This window comes from Panulirus ornatus, chromosome 66 (assembly GCF_036320965.1).
Source record: "Panulirus ornatus isolate Po-2019 chromosome 66, ASM3632096v1, whole genome shotgun sequence".
Classification (NCBI taxonomy): domain Eukaryota; kingdom Metazoa; phylum Arthropoda; class Malacostraca; order Decapoda; family Palinuridae; genus Panulirus; species Panulirus ornatus.
The window spans coordinates 23,090,895-23,108,159 of NC_092289.1; the positions used below are offsets into that span (position 1 = coordinate 23,090,895).

The 17,265-nt window shown below is 40.5% G+C and overlaps 1 protein-coding gene across 2 annotated transcripts in view; it reads left to right on the forward strand.

Annotated features, from left to right (window-relative positions):
• Nucleotides 1-10,802, forward strand: part of LOC139746939 (roundabout homolog 1-like) — a 28,544-nt gene extending 17,742 nt beyond the window's left edge. For both annotated transcript variants that reach the window (XM_071658627.1, XM_071658626.1), the window contains exons 4-8: nucleotides 5,428-5,504; nucleotides 8,038-8,174; nucleotides 9,191-9,362; nucleotides 9,944-10,080; nucleotides 10,544-10,802. In XM_071658627.1, the coding sequence (XP_071514728.1) occupies nucleotides 5,428-5,504; nucleotides 8,038-8,174; nucleotides 9,191-9,362; nucleotides 9,944-10,080; nucleotides 10,544-10,659 (639 nt within the window). In that variant the 3' untranslated portion in view covers nucleotides 10,660-10,802. The remainder of the gene's footprint in view (nucleotides 1-5,427; nucleotides 5,505-8,037; nucleotides 8,175-9,190; nucleotides 9,363-9,943; nucleotides 10,081-10,543) is intronic.
• Nucleotides 10,803-17,265: the final 6,463 nt, after the last annotated feature.

Below are 17,265 nucleotides of genomic sequence, written 5' to 3' on the forward strand. Positions count from 1 at the left end.
TTGAACTTTTCCTCACTGTGTCTGATATCTTTCTCACCTTCATTACCATCCAGAAACCCAAAAAGTAGGTCTAACTATATCTAACAGTTGCAGGTGACATTTCTGTACAGCACAGCACTACACACTGTATGGTCTAACCCAGTCTATGGGGTAGACAAGTTAGCAAAACTGCTAGCAATACACACAGAGGAATACAGACAACAACAGACCACTGGGTGCTTTCGAGACTGTTACTGACACATAGTGGAAGACTTCAGACACTCAGAGATTAGTGTGGCACGAGTAGAAAATAAGCACCCGACTTTAGGAGAAATACTTGTAAATGTTCATATAGAAACCGATGATCTTTATATGTAAACTATGGACATTATGTTTAGGTTAATGACTCTATAAGTATACCCTACGTAGACTGTCAGGGACTGTCTGTATTCTGTCCCTCAGATGCCAAAGTTGATAGAGACAGAGAGATAGGGTCTGGGCGAAGGGAGAGGCAGGTGTACATCAATCGTGATGAATTAAGTAAAAGACCAACCAATATTGGTGACTCTGCTTCCCTCCTCCTCCTGTGTAATAACTGTGTCCAGCGAATATACGATACGTTCCCTTTTTTACCGTGCAAGATGAAGTGGTGTTATTACCGTACCTAGTGTCACAGCTGGTGTTGACTGGCTCAGTGCCACCCCATAAGAGAAACTCCTGGTACCAGGCAGAGGATGAGGGGAGGGAAGAGGGAGAGGGTGGAAGCCGAGGGAGAGTATGATAGAAGGGAGTAAAGAAGGATATTCAGAAATTTAAGTGGGAGAAAAGGGTAGCAGTGAGGACCCGGGTTGCTGTGGGGGAAATGGGTTCATTCTTCGCTTTCCCATGTATTGCCTGCTGAGGCCATGACCCGAGCAGTTGTTGATGACCTGGTTTATGGTGGTGGTGTTGTCCTAGCCTCCCCAACTACCTTCCGTTGATGACCTGGGTTATGGTGGCGCTGGTGCCGAGCCTCAACTAGTGCCTCCCGTCCAATGATGAACTTCTGGTTATTACAACTCTCTCTCTCTCTCTCTCTCTCTCTCTCTCTCTCTCTCTCTCTCTCTCTCTCTCTCTCTCTCTCTCTCTCTCTCTCTCTCTCTCTCTCTCTCCCCACAACACTGGACCATCGTCCTCCCCGCGGGTACCACAGGAACAGTCTGGGTTGTTCGTAACAAGATTACAGTGACGTATATCTGAATGACGTCAGAGACGTAATATATACAACGCTGTCGACAAACCTCCCCTACGAAATTTTACTGCAGACACTTCGGATTGAAAAAAAAGGACGTAAAAAACGTCGACTGACGAAAAAGAACGAAGAGACGAAATTCCGCACACCAGAAAAAGGAAGAAACTGGAGAAAGTACAGTTGAAAGTCACAATGAGAGATAGTGCGTGGTAAAGACAGACAGACACGCTATCCTTATCGATGATAGATATGTTATCAAAGGCGAATCTACTACATTAACGTTGCATATTATAGTGCTAAACACCTACCCCTCCCTCATCCCCCTGCACACACACACACACACACACACACACACACACACACGCGTCAGCTTGCTCCGGGTTAACTAATTACAGATCGTTCAGAGCCAAGTGGTGATTTAAAGGCGATGATTTGAGACAGTTACCTCACATTAAGCATACTTACTACCCAGTCTCCACCATGCCGTGTGGACCAGCGTCTGATCGGAGGTCCCCCTGTGTCATGCCAATGATCCACAACCCAGCCTTACACTGAGATGTACACAGGGTTAGAACATTTCTCCACGTGAATGGGTTCCAAACCTTTTTACACTGAAGGTCTACAGAAAACAAATCAGTAAGTTAAAGAAATACGCCCGAGTAAATAGTGTTGAAGTGAAGTGAGATAAATGTATACGAAATTCTATAAACGAATTCAAGATCTTCTCACAATATATTGATAAAAGGCAGACCAAAATGTTGTATATGTCTGAGGTTGTGTCAGATTAATGTACAACACATACAGAGGCATGATTGGCTTAGTCCGAGGCCACAGGACATGCATAAGTTGTACGAGTTATTACTCGCCAATTTGGTTATCTGCTTCATGTGCAGATTCAATTTTTGTCCCTGTTCAATATGCAAGGCCAAATTTAGTGAACACCCAAGGTAACCAAAAAGGAATTTTCCAACACTTGTTTTGATTTTGGTTACATGTGCCTCTGGTTGTGGCTATCCCGTTTGGTTATACCTTTTTGCTACCAGGTTATAGGTTGTTATATTTGGTTAGTGCTCTTATGATTGGTTATAGAAATGATATTGTTATATTAATCATATTTGATGACAACTGTTGTGTATAATAGTCACGTTACAGAACTTACTTAAAGCGGAAAAGTTCAAACCAGACGTCAGGACTTGACCTTTAACCTGTCCCTTTCCAGACCTTTCACCTGTCCCTTTCCTGACCTTTAACCTGTCCCTTTCCTGACCTTTCACCTGCTCTGTCCTCATGGTCGTATCTCAGCCAGACTGCTACACTTGGGGAGTGCCAGAAACCTCCTTAAGCTGCACGAAGCAACATTAGATGCAAACTTCTCGTTCAGTAATTCCTTGGAAACTTTTAGGATCAAGTTTTGGCCTTTATGTGAACATTTTCCTCCCAGAATGAGGAAGGCAAAGATCCTATAAATAAGCTGGCAGTAATATGACTATGTGCTCTGGAGGCTTTTACCTTCTGACACATGGTCAATTGCGGTGATGTTTAATAGGAATAAAAATAATACTGTAAGAGATTTAACTTCACGTGACGTATAAACTATAGATTTAAAATATAGATTAACTTAATATGGTTATTGAAGACTATGAGTATAGAATATGATTAGAACACAAGGAATGTTTTGATAACCTGTTATTATATATTTCTCCTCTTTGTGGTCAGTTGCTTAAAATTTATAGAAATTACATTATTTGTAGTAATATTAGTGATAAACGAATTTCAGTAACGAAAAATATTATCTCTGTTTGAAACACAATTACATATCCCTTTTTGATGACATGACCTCATTTGTAGCTAACTGAAACACCATAAATAATTAGCAATTAATATCTCTAATGTATGTTGTCATACATTCCCTCCAAACTATCATTATTTACATCTGGATAAATGACAATAATGGAGATGATTTTCCACCATGAATTTACCCGTGCAGGCAATTTTGTGTAACACTGAACTAATTACGTTGAGAGTAATTTTCAAGGAGAAATATTACATTTTGTTTTGAAAGATACATGACAGTATGTCGACGGAAAGTACTCCAACCATCTACTTTAACCCCCTTGAGCACGACGGTACGACCCTTGAGCACGACGGTACGACCCTTGAGCACGACGGTACGACCCTTGAGCACGACATTACGATCCTTGAGCACGACGGTACGACCCTTGAGCACGACGGTACGATGCTTGAACACGACGTAACACGATGGTACTACCCTTGAGCACGACGGTACGACCCTTGAGTACTAAGGCACGACCTTGAGTATGATGTCTTCACCTTTGACCTTATGATCTTTAAGGTCAAATTTCACTGTATATGGTATTACATTTCACATAGCCACATCATCAGAAAATTATCAAGGCAGCACCACAAAGAACCAGTGTTTCTCTGACGTACAGAAAAAATAGATTGTTGGAATATAGTAACGAGTACAGCTGTGGTATCCACTGGCGGTAATAAAAGGAAAATTACAGAAGAAAAGGATGAAGATTGAATTATATTTCATAGGTTTAATGTTCGACTACCTGATTAATTTATTCCTTCCATTATCTGCATAACTAAGATAACTGTCGACATCAAGATAACCTGATGTTTATATTTATCACACCAGTGAACATTACGAAACACACTAATACTTTATTCTTTTACTTTATACTTTATACTTTATTCCTTCGTGCCCTGGAATGTGTTCATCTAAGCCTCTTGTCAATAATCCTCTTTTTCACCGTAAAACTGTATGAAACATTATACATCATCCGGGTTCACAATTTTCCACGTGATACTTAATGCAACTAATGAAGTCAAGCGTGTCTACACCCTCACCAGTGTGTGGAAGAGCAAGGTTGTAGACTGGCTCTGTGCAGCACTCAACACTTGCACATCTTGCACCAGGAGCTGGAGTGTTGCTCGTCCAAAGTGCAACAAGAACAGGAGTAAAGATGGCCATGTATACGGCACCTACTTCATTCAGCAGTAAAAAGAGTGAAGGATATTTTCCGTGCAGCAGATGTAGCAGCTCATACAGCAGTTACATGCAGCAGAAACAACAGTGAAGGACACCGTCTGTGTAGCAGCAGAAGCAGCAGCACTTAGCAGACGGAGGGATGTCCCCCCAGTACATGTGGCACCAGAGCAGTTTTACCAGCACTTAGCTTAAGTGTTTATCCTCTGCCTCCCGCGAGTGTCTTTCAGTGTAATGTGAGGGTTTCAGGCCAGCCTGCCTGCCCCCCTGAGTGTGGTGTCCAGCCTGCCTCCCTCCCTCAGTGTGGTGTCCCAAGGTCATGAGGGATTGTGGTTGGTTTCCTCCGTCACTCATGACTTGCTGGGACGTTCCTCCTTGACAACCAGATAGCCAGCCATGTACGCATGGCTCCCCAACAGCCATCCAACAACTATGTATTTTCTTACTTGTTTTATGAGGCCAGGAGGTTAAGTACAGCATAACTTCGGGTCATCGTCTTAACTGGCAAAGTCCTGGTGGTTTAAGAACAACAGATTTTAGCATATGAATCAAATCAAAACATTTAGAAAAGTGAACTTTATGAACGAAGGTAAAAGTTATTTTCAAAACTGCTTAAGAACATAACTTGTTAACCATTCTATTTTTCTTTTAAGGAAGAAACCCTGCTTCAATATTATCTTTGCTCTGAAGGATAATCAAGATTGTTAATTTAGTGGTGGACCTAACCACTGAGGTAGTTAACTTGCTCGTTGGTTGGACAATTACTATGTGAATTCTGAGTCTTGTGTTTGCACATGTTTCCCTTGTGTACACAGGTGAAATATATTTGTGTATGTGGAAGCTTCCCGAGGGATACATTACAACACAGAGGATGTTCAAGTGGGAATGCTGCCTCCCGCTACTCCCTATGCACGACGGTACGACCTTTGAACTCGACGGTACGACCATTCAACTCGACGGAGCGACCTTTGAACTCGACGGTACGACCCTTGAACTCGACGGTACGACCCTTTTGGCCGGCCCTCACATCCAAGGATCGTACTGTTGTATCTACGGCTTGTACAGCCGTGCTCAAGGGTCGCACCCTTGTGCTCTAGGGTCGTACCGTCACGCTCAAGGGTCGTATCGTCGTGCTCAAGGGGTCGTCAGATTAACGACTATTCATGTTATGTATTTTCATTATTCACTTTCATCTCAACAGGTTTCGTGGGCGAGGCGTCGAGAAAGAGACTTCCATATTATCACCATAGGCTTCCACACCTACCATAATGACGAGAGGTGAGTGACGCAGGCTTCCACACCTACCATAATGACGAGAGGTGAGTGACGCAGGCTTCCACACCTACCATAATGACGAGAGGTGAGTGACGCAGACTTCCACACCTACCATAATGACGAGAGGTGAGTGACGCAGGCTTCCACACCTACCATAATGACGAGAGGTGAGTGACGCAGGCTTCCACACCTACCATGATGACGAGAGGTGAGTGACGCAGGCTTCTTAACGCACCGTGGTGATGACAGGTGAGTGACGGGGCTTCCAGGCCTGAGATGCTAACATCAGGTGTGTGAGGGGTGGTTTCCAGACCAGTCTTAGTGATGTGTGGGTAATGGTAAACACCACAGTGACTGATACACACCACAGCTGAACTCTTTACTCGAATTTGAAACCATTCTCACCTCATGAGAGGTTTCAATGTAGAACACGAGCTGCGGGGTTTTCTATTTTAGTGGCCTATAAGGAGTATCATTTCTAGAAATCGACCTCTCGTTTTCTTTAGCTTTATGTCCGTTTATCATTTGAATCTCACCTTAAGTATCACAACACACAATGAAATGAGTGGGAAGGATATGCTGGCTTATACATGCATATGATAAAATGAACAGGAATTTTTAACAATAGTAACAAATTGAATAAAGAAATTGATCTTGGAGCATTCAAACTTTCCATATTAAACATCTTTATTATACAACGTTATTTCTCAGTGGTCTGGCCTTTGTATATATCGCTAGGTCTTAAAGGCCTGGCCTCCGTATATCGCCAGCTGCAATATGTCTGCCTTTCTTCTCTACCTCGCCAACACCCAACCGTCTGGCTTCAGTCGTATCGCCAACTCTTAAAGTTCAGACAAGTTCCCACAAGTCTGGGTTCAATACATCGACAGCTTCCGATACTGGAAAGCTGGCTATAATTTTCCCCTGACCCGAGTTAATCAATGATTACGATTTCCAGACGATATTACAGTTTAGGTACAGCATCGCTACACAGCATCTGATGGTATGGAAATAATACTGTAATATGTAATGTAATTTTCAGTAGACGGGTAATAAGGTCTGTAACGTAAGACAGTAAAGTGTACTTGGTATGAAGTTATTAGATACTAATGATTAATCATTAGAAATATTAGATTGTGAAGTGCTAATTAACCACTGGGAAATTGAACTTTCAGTTGTAGAACTTTCAAATGCTATGTCGTAAGATTTAACCACTGGAGCGCGACAGGACGAACCTTAGGCATTAAATTACGACCCTTGAGTATGACAATGGCCAGTTCATTGTACCGGAGTCGTATATCCATGCTCAGTGGTTGTACCGTTGTGATCAAGGGTCGTACCTTCATGCTGAATGGTTATACTGTTGTGATCAAGGGTCGTACCTTCATGGCTTATTGGTTGTACCATCCTGATCGAAGGTCGTACCGCCGTGCTCCACCAGGGTTTACTTGCAGACAGGAGCACCAAAACGTCTTACCATCACGTAAATATGTGATGCATCATACAAGGGAGATCATCTTCACAAACTCGTACATGTCTGTGGGGATAACAGCTTTAAGAACCTCGGAAGCCAAGAAGACATGTTCTCACTGACGTTGGAATCCTAGACTGTCGCCTCCACTTGGCTCCATAACAGAGTATAAGTTACGTGAGTCATAAATGAACCAACCATGTTGGAGCTCAGGTCAAAAGCGCTTACTAACTTCTATTAAATTTTCTTAATCCACGTCATTGTTGTGGAAGCTATATATATATATATACAAGAACTTTATGTTCCTGCAGCTCTTGTGTTGAGAATTAGCCTCGCGTGTGTTACAGGCATTTAAGATTGCATCAATATCTAAAGCTAGTGTTGCTGTATATATGTGTATGTGTTCTCAGTGTTCAGAAACACAAGTAATGCTGGAACATTTTTCTCACTGCAGCACGGAAAGCCACTTTAGCAGCACACGAATTTGTATGCATTCCAGATTCTTGCATTGCAGTATAATTGTACGTGATATGAGCTTTGGCGTGCCAGTATATCAGATGAAGGCCATAATTCCTTTTACAAGCCAGTGTTTTTAAAACCTCATGTGGCTGACTTTTCTCACATTTGTCCTATGAAGTTGATTCGCCACGTACAGACGATGCTTTTGTGTAAGAATGCTCTCACTGTACGTAGAAATTCGTGTTTAAATGAAACTTTGTGGTAACGCCTCGCTGCCCTCTGGTCATGACCCTGGTGCCTGTCAAGGGACGTGGCTCTTGCTGTCTGAAGATACTGCGAGTGACAGGAGGCGACACAGAGGAGGGAGGAGGGTCACTGGTGGTGGAGACTTCGTAAACTGGCGTATAGGTTGTTGTTTATATCTTGGCATTGAAATAGAGAAGTATTTACTTTGATAAAGATAGAGATGTCAGATGTCATATATATATATATATATATATATATATATATATATATATATATATATATATATATATATATATATATATATATTGACCGTGTACCCTACCTGTCTGTACATAGATAACCGTTGTCTCGTCCTCACAGGTACTCGCTGAGCTACGAGTACCCTAACAACTGGAAGCTACAGATCCAGTACGCCCAGAAGAGGGATGAAGGCCTGTATGAGTGTCAGATATCCACACACCCGCCCCGGATCCTGCGCACCTTCCTAACAGTCTCTGGTAAGGATATATATATATATATATATATATATATATATATATATATATATATATATATATATATATATATATATATATATATATATATATGTGTGTGTGTGTGTGTGTGTGTGTGTGTTTGTGTAGCAATGAGCCAGAATGTTGTTCATATATATATATATATATATTCATAGTTTGTTTACATCCATTTGTTCATATACTCGATAGTGATTACAACCTAACCTCGCTCATTCTCAACATTACCAGGATTTTAATTTTTGTTTCACGAGTTATGACCTTTGACCTTGCTGCCTTTTGACCCTAGTTCTTGTTACCTTTAGCTCACTGAGAAGCCTGACCTTTAACCTTAATCCAGGAAGACCATCGAAGCCATGACTGCCTTTGCCCCAGCTGACGACCTGCTGTGTTTAAACATGTGATGTTTGACAAGACTCCTCCTCCTCCTCTGACCGTTGACCTTTTTACCAAGTCTCTGTGATCTCTGATTACAGTGGTATATGCCCTGGTCGTCACTACCCTTGTAAATCTCGACTTAGTGAATTCTAGTCATTAAGGTCACCTTATTTCAGCCTTCCTCTCTTTATTCTACGTTGATATAATCGTTCCTGTTCACGATGAACTTGAACAAGTTCTTACAACCATTGAAGGTGTGCTTTAAACCCTTTGAACACTAGCTTCGTGATGTAGAACTGTCTTAACAAAACATATGATAACGTCTTCCACGCGAGGGTTTGGCTATAACCTGTGTTGTTTACGTGTTGCGTTATAGTGTTAATGATGGCCACTAAGGATGCCCTAGAATGTTTACGTTATTCATCTTTGCAGTGAACACCAGGGAACATCGAAGAATTTACTGCGTGAAATCTGTTGACGGATCCATTCCAGCTACGTGCCTAGGCTGTGTCAAAGCTAGATTTCAGAATAGGCAATTGTGCCATGAAGACGACATTTACAGATGAATTTCCTTCCTCCCAGTAACTCCTAAGCTGTCCTAAAGTAGCTCTCTCCTCCCACAGTGCCGGACATAGAAATCCGGGACCCGCGAGGGGCGCCGATCACGGAGGCCTATTACCGTGTGGACTCGACAGTGGGGCTGCAGTGTGTGGTGATGCCCGTGCCACAAAATCGCCCGGTTCGCTGGTCCAAGGACGGTTCCCCGGTCACCACCCAGCCCGAGAGGGGCGTCAGGTACGTGAGAGTCGGAGGGAGGGAGTTGAATACAGTAAGCAGACCAAGAGGGGATCGTCCAGTTACAACTAAGTCCAAAAATGGAATCAAATTGTTGGGGGCGACTGGCGGAGCGTCACGCCTGGCACCGGGGTTACATGAGTCAGGAGGGGAGATTGTCACATTAATGGTAGTAAACTTGAGGTAGAGGGAGGGAGGCAGCAGGAGTCAGGGTCAGCAGAATGTGGTTTAACCGAGCTAAGAATAATACTGTGACTCAGGCTCGAACTGAGTAAGGCGAATCCCGATGAAGTGTACCCACCTTCCTCCTGTCTGAAATGTTTCGATGATTTATTTTTGACAGTCAGATAACACCAAGCTCCTCCCTGTCGTCTCTCGTAGCACTGCTGGAGGCCGGTTCGTAACACTTCCTACAACCAGCTCTGGTGGCAAATCCGTTTCTGCTCCTTCCAGCTCATGTCCCTCACCACTCACGACAGCATTTACTGATCCCTCACCTTCTCCTGCCTCGGGAAAACAATGCTCCCTCACCCTCTCCTCCCTCAGACTGGACACTAACCCTCCTCCCTGCCTCCCTGCAGGGTGGACACCTCCCTGATGGGGGCGGGGCTCAGCTCCTGGCTACACATCGCGCGAGCGGCCGTTAGCGACACCGGCAACTACACCTGCACGGCAGGGGACACCGTCAACGCCTCCGTCAGGGTCCACATCCTCGACGGTCAGTTTTTGCTCTCTCTCTCTCTCTCTCTCTCTCTCTCTCTCTCTCTCTCTCTCTCTCTCTCTCTCTCTCTCTCTCTCTCTCTCTCTATTCTCGCCTGTTTTGCTTCATGATCTATTCATATCTCGTCCTACTTACGACCAGGCATTCCCCTTTTTAGTTGTCTTTATTCCTTGTTCTTTTATATTCTAGTTTCCTGATCCTCCTCAGGCTGCAGTTCAGATAGTCCAAGAATAGAGTATAAATTTATTGGTGTTTCGTTCACTGGTAAAGCGTTGCTTCCCCTACAGCAGAGACCTGGGCATAATACAGTGCTGTTCCCCCTACAGGAAAGACTAGGGACAGAGCCTAAGCCATAGCACAGAGACCCTTCCCGACAGGAGAACTTAAGCTATTGCATGCCAAGTGTTTTCCTCCACAAGAACAGGATCTTGGACATAATTGCAACGTGTTTCCCCGACAGGAGAGAGTTCGGCAGCCATGCAGCACTCCACTACTGACGGAGGGACACCCATCGCCTCCTGCACCTCGCCCGTCCTGGCTCTCCTCATTACCTACATCGTCCTCGCCTTCAGTTAGTAGCCTGACGGCGGACTTGCCTCCTGAGGATGGTACTGCCTTCTGTGTGTGTGTGTGTGGCGAAGATCGCCTCCTGAAGGTGATCTTGGCTCGAGTGAGGGTGGGTCGTCATTCTTAGGTTCCTGTAGCACTTCACACATCCCCACCCCCGTCTCTGAACCTTTTATATATGTACTTTTCTTAAATAATGTTGATGTATCAGAGTGTGTGGGTTTTATTATTCCTTTTCTAACCGTTGCTGGAGATGAGAGAGACAGCAGGTATAGAGTTCCATTGGTCTGAGACTGAGAACTCGATCCATATAGCTATACCGTCTATACCACAGTACCGAGGGTTAGTATATGAGGTAAACTGTATAAGTAAATTGATCTAAATTCATGAATTGTGGAGAGAAAGAATGAAGTAATACTTCACAAGAACAAAAGACTTAACACGAAGTTTATCATTAGAATATTCGAGGAATACAATAGATTAAGACGTTGACAATTCACTTTAGATGAATATGACCACAACATCAGCTTTATTCATAATACATTATCAAAAATATATTAGAGTAAGATTGATACAAAATTACACACAACTTTTTCCTTTTTTCTTTATCTTTTCAACCTCAACAACTGACCCTTAACTTTCATTTGCCAACACAAACGAAAGCTTTCCTATATCATTATGTGTAGGAAAATACTCACAGTCACCTGGCTGGCATTGTCCATGAAGAACTAGGAAAGCCTAGCCTTTCCAAGGCCGAAGATCAATTATTCCAGAGATTTCACCCACTGACATTAATGCTGAGATAAACATTATATCTAATTCCGACATGTAGATTTCCTCACCTCTACTTATATAAGTAAATTGTGCTCTGCAAGGGTGCTGTATTCCATTCGTCGTATCAAAAACTATCTTAAGTAATTGGTTCGAACACACAAGACAGACAATAAGGGAGAGTGACTCGTCGTCGGAGCAAGAACGTTGGTGCTGTTGTCTTATTGCGCTAGATCTCCTTCCACAGATTTATCTGACGCTTTGTTCATTACGTAATGGAGAGAGGGGAGGGGTCTGGGGCATGGGGAAGGGGTGAAGGGGAGGCTTACTGGGGAAAGTTAAGGATTTGCAGCAAAGAATTGGTAGGAAGGCGAGAGATGAGAGGTTTAATGGATTGGGGGTCGAATAGGAAGAAAGGGTGGATAGCAAGAGTAAGGAATAGGAGCCAGAGGGAGATGCGTGAAGAAAAAGGAGTAAGAGAGGAGGTAGAGGAATAGAAAATGAGGGAGAAGGCGTAGGGAACCATGTGAAGGAAGGTTACAGGAAGAATAGAGAAAAAAGAGATGAGTGAGGGACAAGACCACCTTAAAATGAACTTGGGCTGCATTCCAGGATCTGGAAAACTAGAAGTGGTTCAAAATATCTGAAATCCCTTGTGAAATGTGGGATGGTAATTATAGACTTCAAGGTTTTGAAATGTGAGTTGGTCATTCTGCAGAACTGTTTCAAAATTCGGCTTTTAAGTCCATAAGAGCGTATGAGGTGTTTGGTAGACCTGAAGTTATTTATCCTCTTGGTGAAATTGGTTAATAAGTCTCTAAACTTATCATGAACCGTAAATATTACATCTGTAAATCTCTTTGAAAATTGTAGGTCGACAGCTTAAATGTTTTAATGAAATATGGTTGGCAATTCTGTTGACATTTTCTAAGGTGTTGCTCATATCTCTATATATCTTTTTCTCTCCGTAAAATGTAGTTTATTAAGCCCATAGACAATTCTCTTCAAGATCTCAGGAAGATTCAATTTATATAAGTCACCGCAAAACATTTTCTATGTTCAATCACGATAAACACCGCTAACCAAAGGAAACTGTAGCATTAAAAAGGAAAAGTGAAATAACATTGAAATAACATCGTCTGTATTAGAAACAGCAGTTGTTTTTAACATATAAGTGATACCGTCTGGTAAGTAATACTAGTACCCCAAAATCATTATTCTTTACCAGCAAATAATAAGATTTATTCTGTCCATGTCTATTGCAAACTATATTTGTCACTGCATAGACTTTCGTAAGAGCTTAGGTACATGCTAGCAAAACTCCTAAGATTTTTATACAGTGAAACTACCCCATGCAATCGATAAAATAATTTGTAGTACTTATGATAATAGACCTAATTATATAATGTAAGATTACTTGAATATTGGAGGCAAATGAGGATGGAATTCTATTAAAAAGTGGAAGATGCTGGCGACCTTTGATACTTTATCAAACTCAAGAAAAATATACTAAGAAAGCCCAATATTTGTAAACTTTCTGTGACGTTAAAGCGATATCTGGCAACCGTTGTTCACTCGAACGGCTATTGGCAACACCACTATGCAGGGATTTCGATTTGTTTAGTGTCTGGCGTGCTATCTGTTCGAAGAGATACTCGTGGATGATTTTATTGGAAACTGAGGAAAAACTGTGATCATCGGAAATCTCATTAGTCCCCAAAAGGCGCATTCCGGTAGGTTAAATCTTGCATACCTTTTGATTCACGTCAGACGCATTTTTATGGATAGATGACAGTTCGGGTGTTAGTAGAAGACATTCATTCATGTAATATTACGTTTAGCAAAGGAATGGTAGATCTATATGCATCTTAAATACAACCTTATGTACTGCATGTCCTGCCTATGCACATAGATCATTGCATCTTGAGACAAGAATGTGTGTGTCTCCATACGCGTCCGTCTTTTCCTTATCAGTTGTTTACATCAAGTGATATTAGGTAAAGCAGCTTACTATTTTGTGCATAGAAATGTATACACCAGCAATATCAGTTACAAAAATTTGTCTTTAAATTTCTGTATTTAAAAAAGATGTGCATGTGGTAAATACAAGGGCCGTTTCTTAGATAATTACTATTCATATAAATATTAATATTTCTACTTTTCCATTTCTTCAAGGCATTTTGTTCTATCATAAATGTTGAGAAATCAATAATTTAGATGTTAAAAGAGAAATGTGAGAATAACGAGGAATATAAAATATGGAAGGTTGAAAACAAACTCGCAACACGCGTAGATTTTCTGTAATAGATTCAGCGTATGTATGTGTAAATCAACCAAACATAACGTAAATATGATGAATTATTATGAGTAATCTGCATACGCCATGCGAGTAAACTATAGGTGAAGCTTCAGCTTAGTTCAGTGGCGTATCTATGGTTAGGCAGGTAGGGCAGGTGCCCTGGGCGCCACTTTAATGGGAACGCCACTCAACAGGTTTGGTTTTTGACGAATGCTTCCCGGTTGACATTCTTGACGGTTTGGCTCTGTGAGATAAAAAAGAAACTCGCCTACTTTTCAACTATAGTAATATTTTGCTACCATCAGTTGCATGCCGCTTCTACATTGCAATTTTGATCAAATAAGTCTTCAACTTTGTCTTAAAGAGCTTTATAAGAAGAATTTTCATGCAGAATATAAATCTGATGTCAAAATATCATTTACTCGTCAATATGACATTCAGTTAAGCTGTTAATTGAGGTCAATTTCAAAGTACTTTATACTAATTTCCATCTTATTTCTGGGTATGTATCGATAACTGAGAGCTTTTCAATTTTAAAACAAAAAGTATTTTGAGCTAAAAAAAAAAAAAAAAATACCCTGAACTATTACCTTCAATTTTTGGTTTTTTCCTTAGAAAAATAGATTTCCTTTAAAAACTCATTATGAGAAGTATTATTCAAGCTGAATACAAATTTGGTGTTAAAACATCGTTTAGTTTAAGACGTTTTCTGTCTTTTGCATCGTATTTACTGGGTATGTATCGATAACTGAGAGCATTATCAATTATCTTCCATGATTATTTCACGTATAGAAGCGTTTCAATATCTATTCTTTCAATGTCAGATATTCCATCTCATGTTTATATGACGCTTGAATGGCTAACTTCTTCCCATGGACTTGTCATTGTGTAGTCAGTGTAGGTATCAAGACCTAAAAAAAAGGGAAAAGAAGTCACAATTTTTACGTATTTTGAAGCTGCCCCTAATAATGTGACCTGGGCACCGAAAAGGTTTGTTTATAATCATTTTAGTTGGGTCGCACACTCATAGATGGCTCTCAAGATCACAGTAAAATTAAGGGAAAAGTGCGAGAGTTTCGCTTCCAATTTACAGCATGTCGAGCATGTTTGTTGACGTTTGAACGAAGATTTATATGTGTATTTTTATCGTCTAATGAAATGGATTTTGAACGTCGTCTGTCCTCGTACTCGAGGATATATTACCATTAATAGGTTAGTCTACATCGTACACTTGTGTTGTTATAATGGTGACCCACAGGCTTCCATATTACCCTTGTTTGGTATAGCATCAGTCAGGGCCAGATTTACCCTCTCAAGTCACCTTACTCATACCCAAATGTTTCTATGTTTTAAACTGGACTGATCGAATGTTTAGTTTTGATCCTATGGTGAGTTATGCAGCTTTAACGTACAATTTTTTCCCATATACACTTATTGGTAAAGTATGTAGTTGTAAAATATAACCTCACCTTGCGTTGCTCTCTAGAATATGGTCTTGGCCCACTGGGAACTCCGGCCCTGCCAGAAGTACTTAGAACATTTATTTTCCGCTGACTACTCAGGCTTATTGCTAACAGCAAACATATTTGGTTAAGGTAATTCTTAAGTGGTGCGAAGATTTTCAGTACAGCTGTACTACACCTGCAGCGATCACTCTAAAGAATCTAAGGTGATTGGGATTTTGGGTTGGTGTAGTTTCTTTTTATATCATTATGTCATATTTATCTTGATTCCTGCCCCTCACCCTCTTTCCCCTGGCTCAGACATGTTACGAGTGCTCTTCTGAATTCTTTCATTTCTCATGGTTTCCTGGCCACTGAGCCCCTTCTGGCTACTTGACTAATTTAAAGATAGTCTGTACCTTTTCAAGAAACCTCACCCAACCTAACATTTTTTAAAGTGAACTTTGTAGATGGGATAAAGTTTTGCTATATGAATCATTTGATGGATTTTCTTCCCTAAAGTTGACCCTCTCATATGAATGTGACCATATTGGATCTAAGAGTATGTTGTATATTGGTAAGTCAGTTTTATTAGCTGTGGTTTAGGAAATGGCTATTTATGTTTTAGGTGTTCCCATTAGTTTGTGGTTACAGAAATACATTTAGAAGACTGATTTATCTTATCTCGTGTACTGAACAATAGATAAGGTGTTAGAAGTATATGAAGGAAAATTTAGGTTTGATTAATGTGAAAGCAAGTAAAACATTAAAAAAAAAATCAGCAGAACCTTTGAAAACCTAACCTCCTTATTAGTCATGACTTTTCTTAATCTCTAGTATTCTAATTGAAATATACCAGTCAAACCTATGAAAATGTAATATGTAAACAGTGCTGAATGTCAGTGCACATGACACAGCAAGCAGACATGCCATCCCCATCAGCTTACATATTTAATACTGAATTCTGCTCTTGTTTCCTTGACTAGTTGAAGTTTTTGTTAGTTCTGTTGATTTTTCCATGACATAATCCTCATAACAGTTACTGCAGTTATCATTCAATGAAATATAATGTTCATATTTATGCTTTTTAGTTGTTCTTGTATTTTGTGAATATTATACTAACATTGCAGAACAAAATTACTTAATATCCAAAGTCACTGATGATGTGGTGCTAAATTAGACCTTTACCAAGTTTTTCATTTTTAAGGAGCATACATCTAGGCATCTGATAATGCATGCAAACAAAATGAACCAGGTTTTATGTTTTTCAAGGTTCATCCACATTGAACTGTAATGTTTATCAACAGCTTTGCATAATTAGTAACATATTACTATAGTATCATGTAATGAGACCTGTCTCATTCTCAAAGAAGTTGTATAATGTTAGCTTACGTTTCATGAATGATACAGCACCTTCAATTTGGTTTTATGTAGTTACCGCACTTTAAAGTTAGAAAGCTTTTAATGCCCCAAATCTGATTCAGCTTTGAAAACAATATAATGTAAAAAAAGGAAAAATCAGAAATCTGTGCCAACTAAAATAAATAGATGAAGAAAGAAAACTATATAAAGTACTCAGTGTAACCTAAACTGCATCATTTTTTTCAGGAATGAAGCTGGTCCTACAATTGTTCCAGTAAACTGCTAGTGAAGAGGTGTATTCTTAACAGCATCTTTGCCAGTACAGTAGAGCTAAAGAGTTGCATTACCTGAGAATCTGTCACCTTACCCTGGAAGTTAGGTAAGGTTTTGCTCATTTTGTTAGTTTAATTTCACATTTACCACATTTTCCTCATCAATTCTTTGGCCTTGCAGTTTTTGATTTTTACATGATTGAAAAATCTTGTACCATTCACAAAGTGCATACTTAACAAATATTTAAAGTGAGCAAAGTAGTTTGTACTTTTATCCTATTGTACAATTATATATAACTTTTAAACGAGAGGGCAATAGAGGTGCAGAAAATTGTCAGATTAGATAATGTAAACCATTGAAAATCATTTACTTTATCAAATTCCACAGAACTTTTGTTGATATCACCTTTCTCTTCTAGGATGTGACGGTTAATGTATTTTTTATTTCATTTTAGAAATATGTTATTCA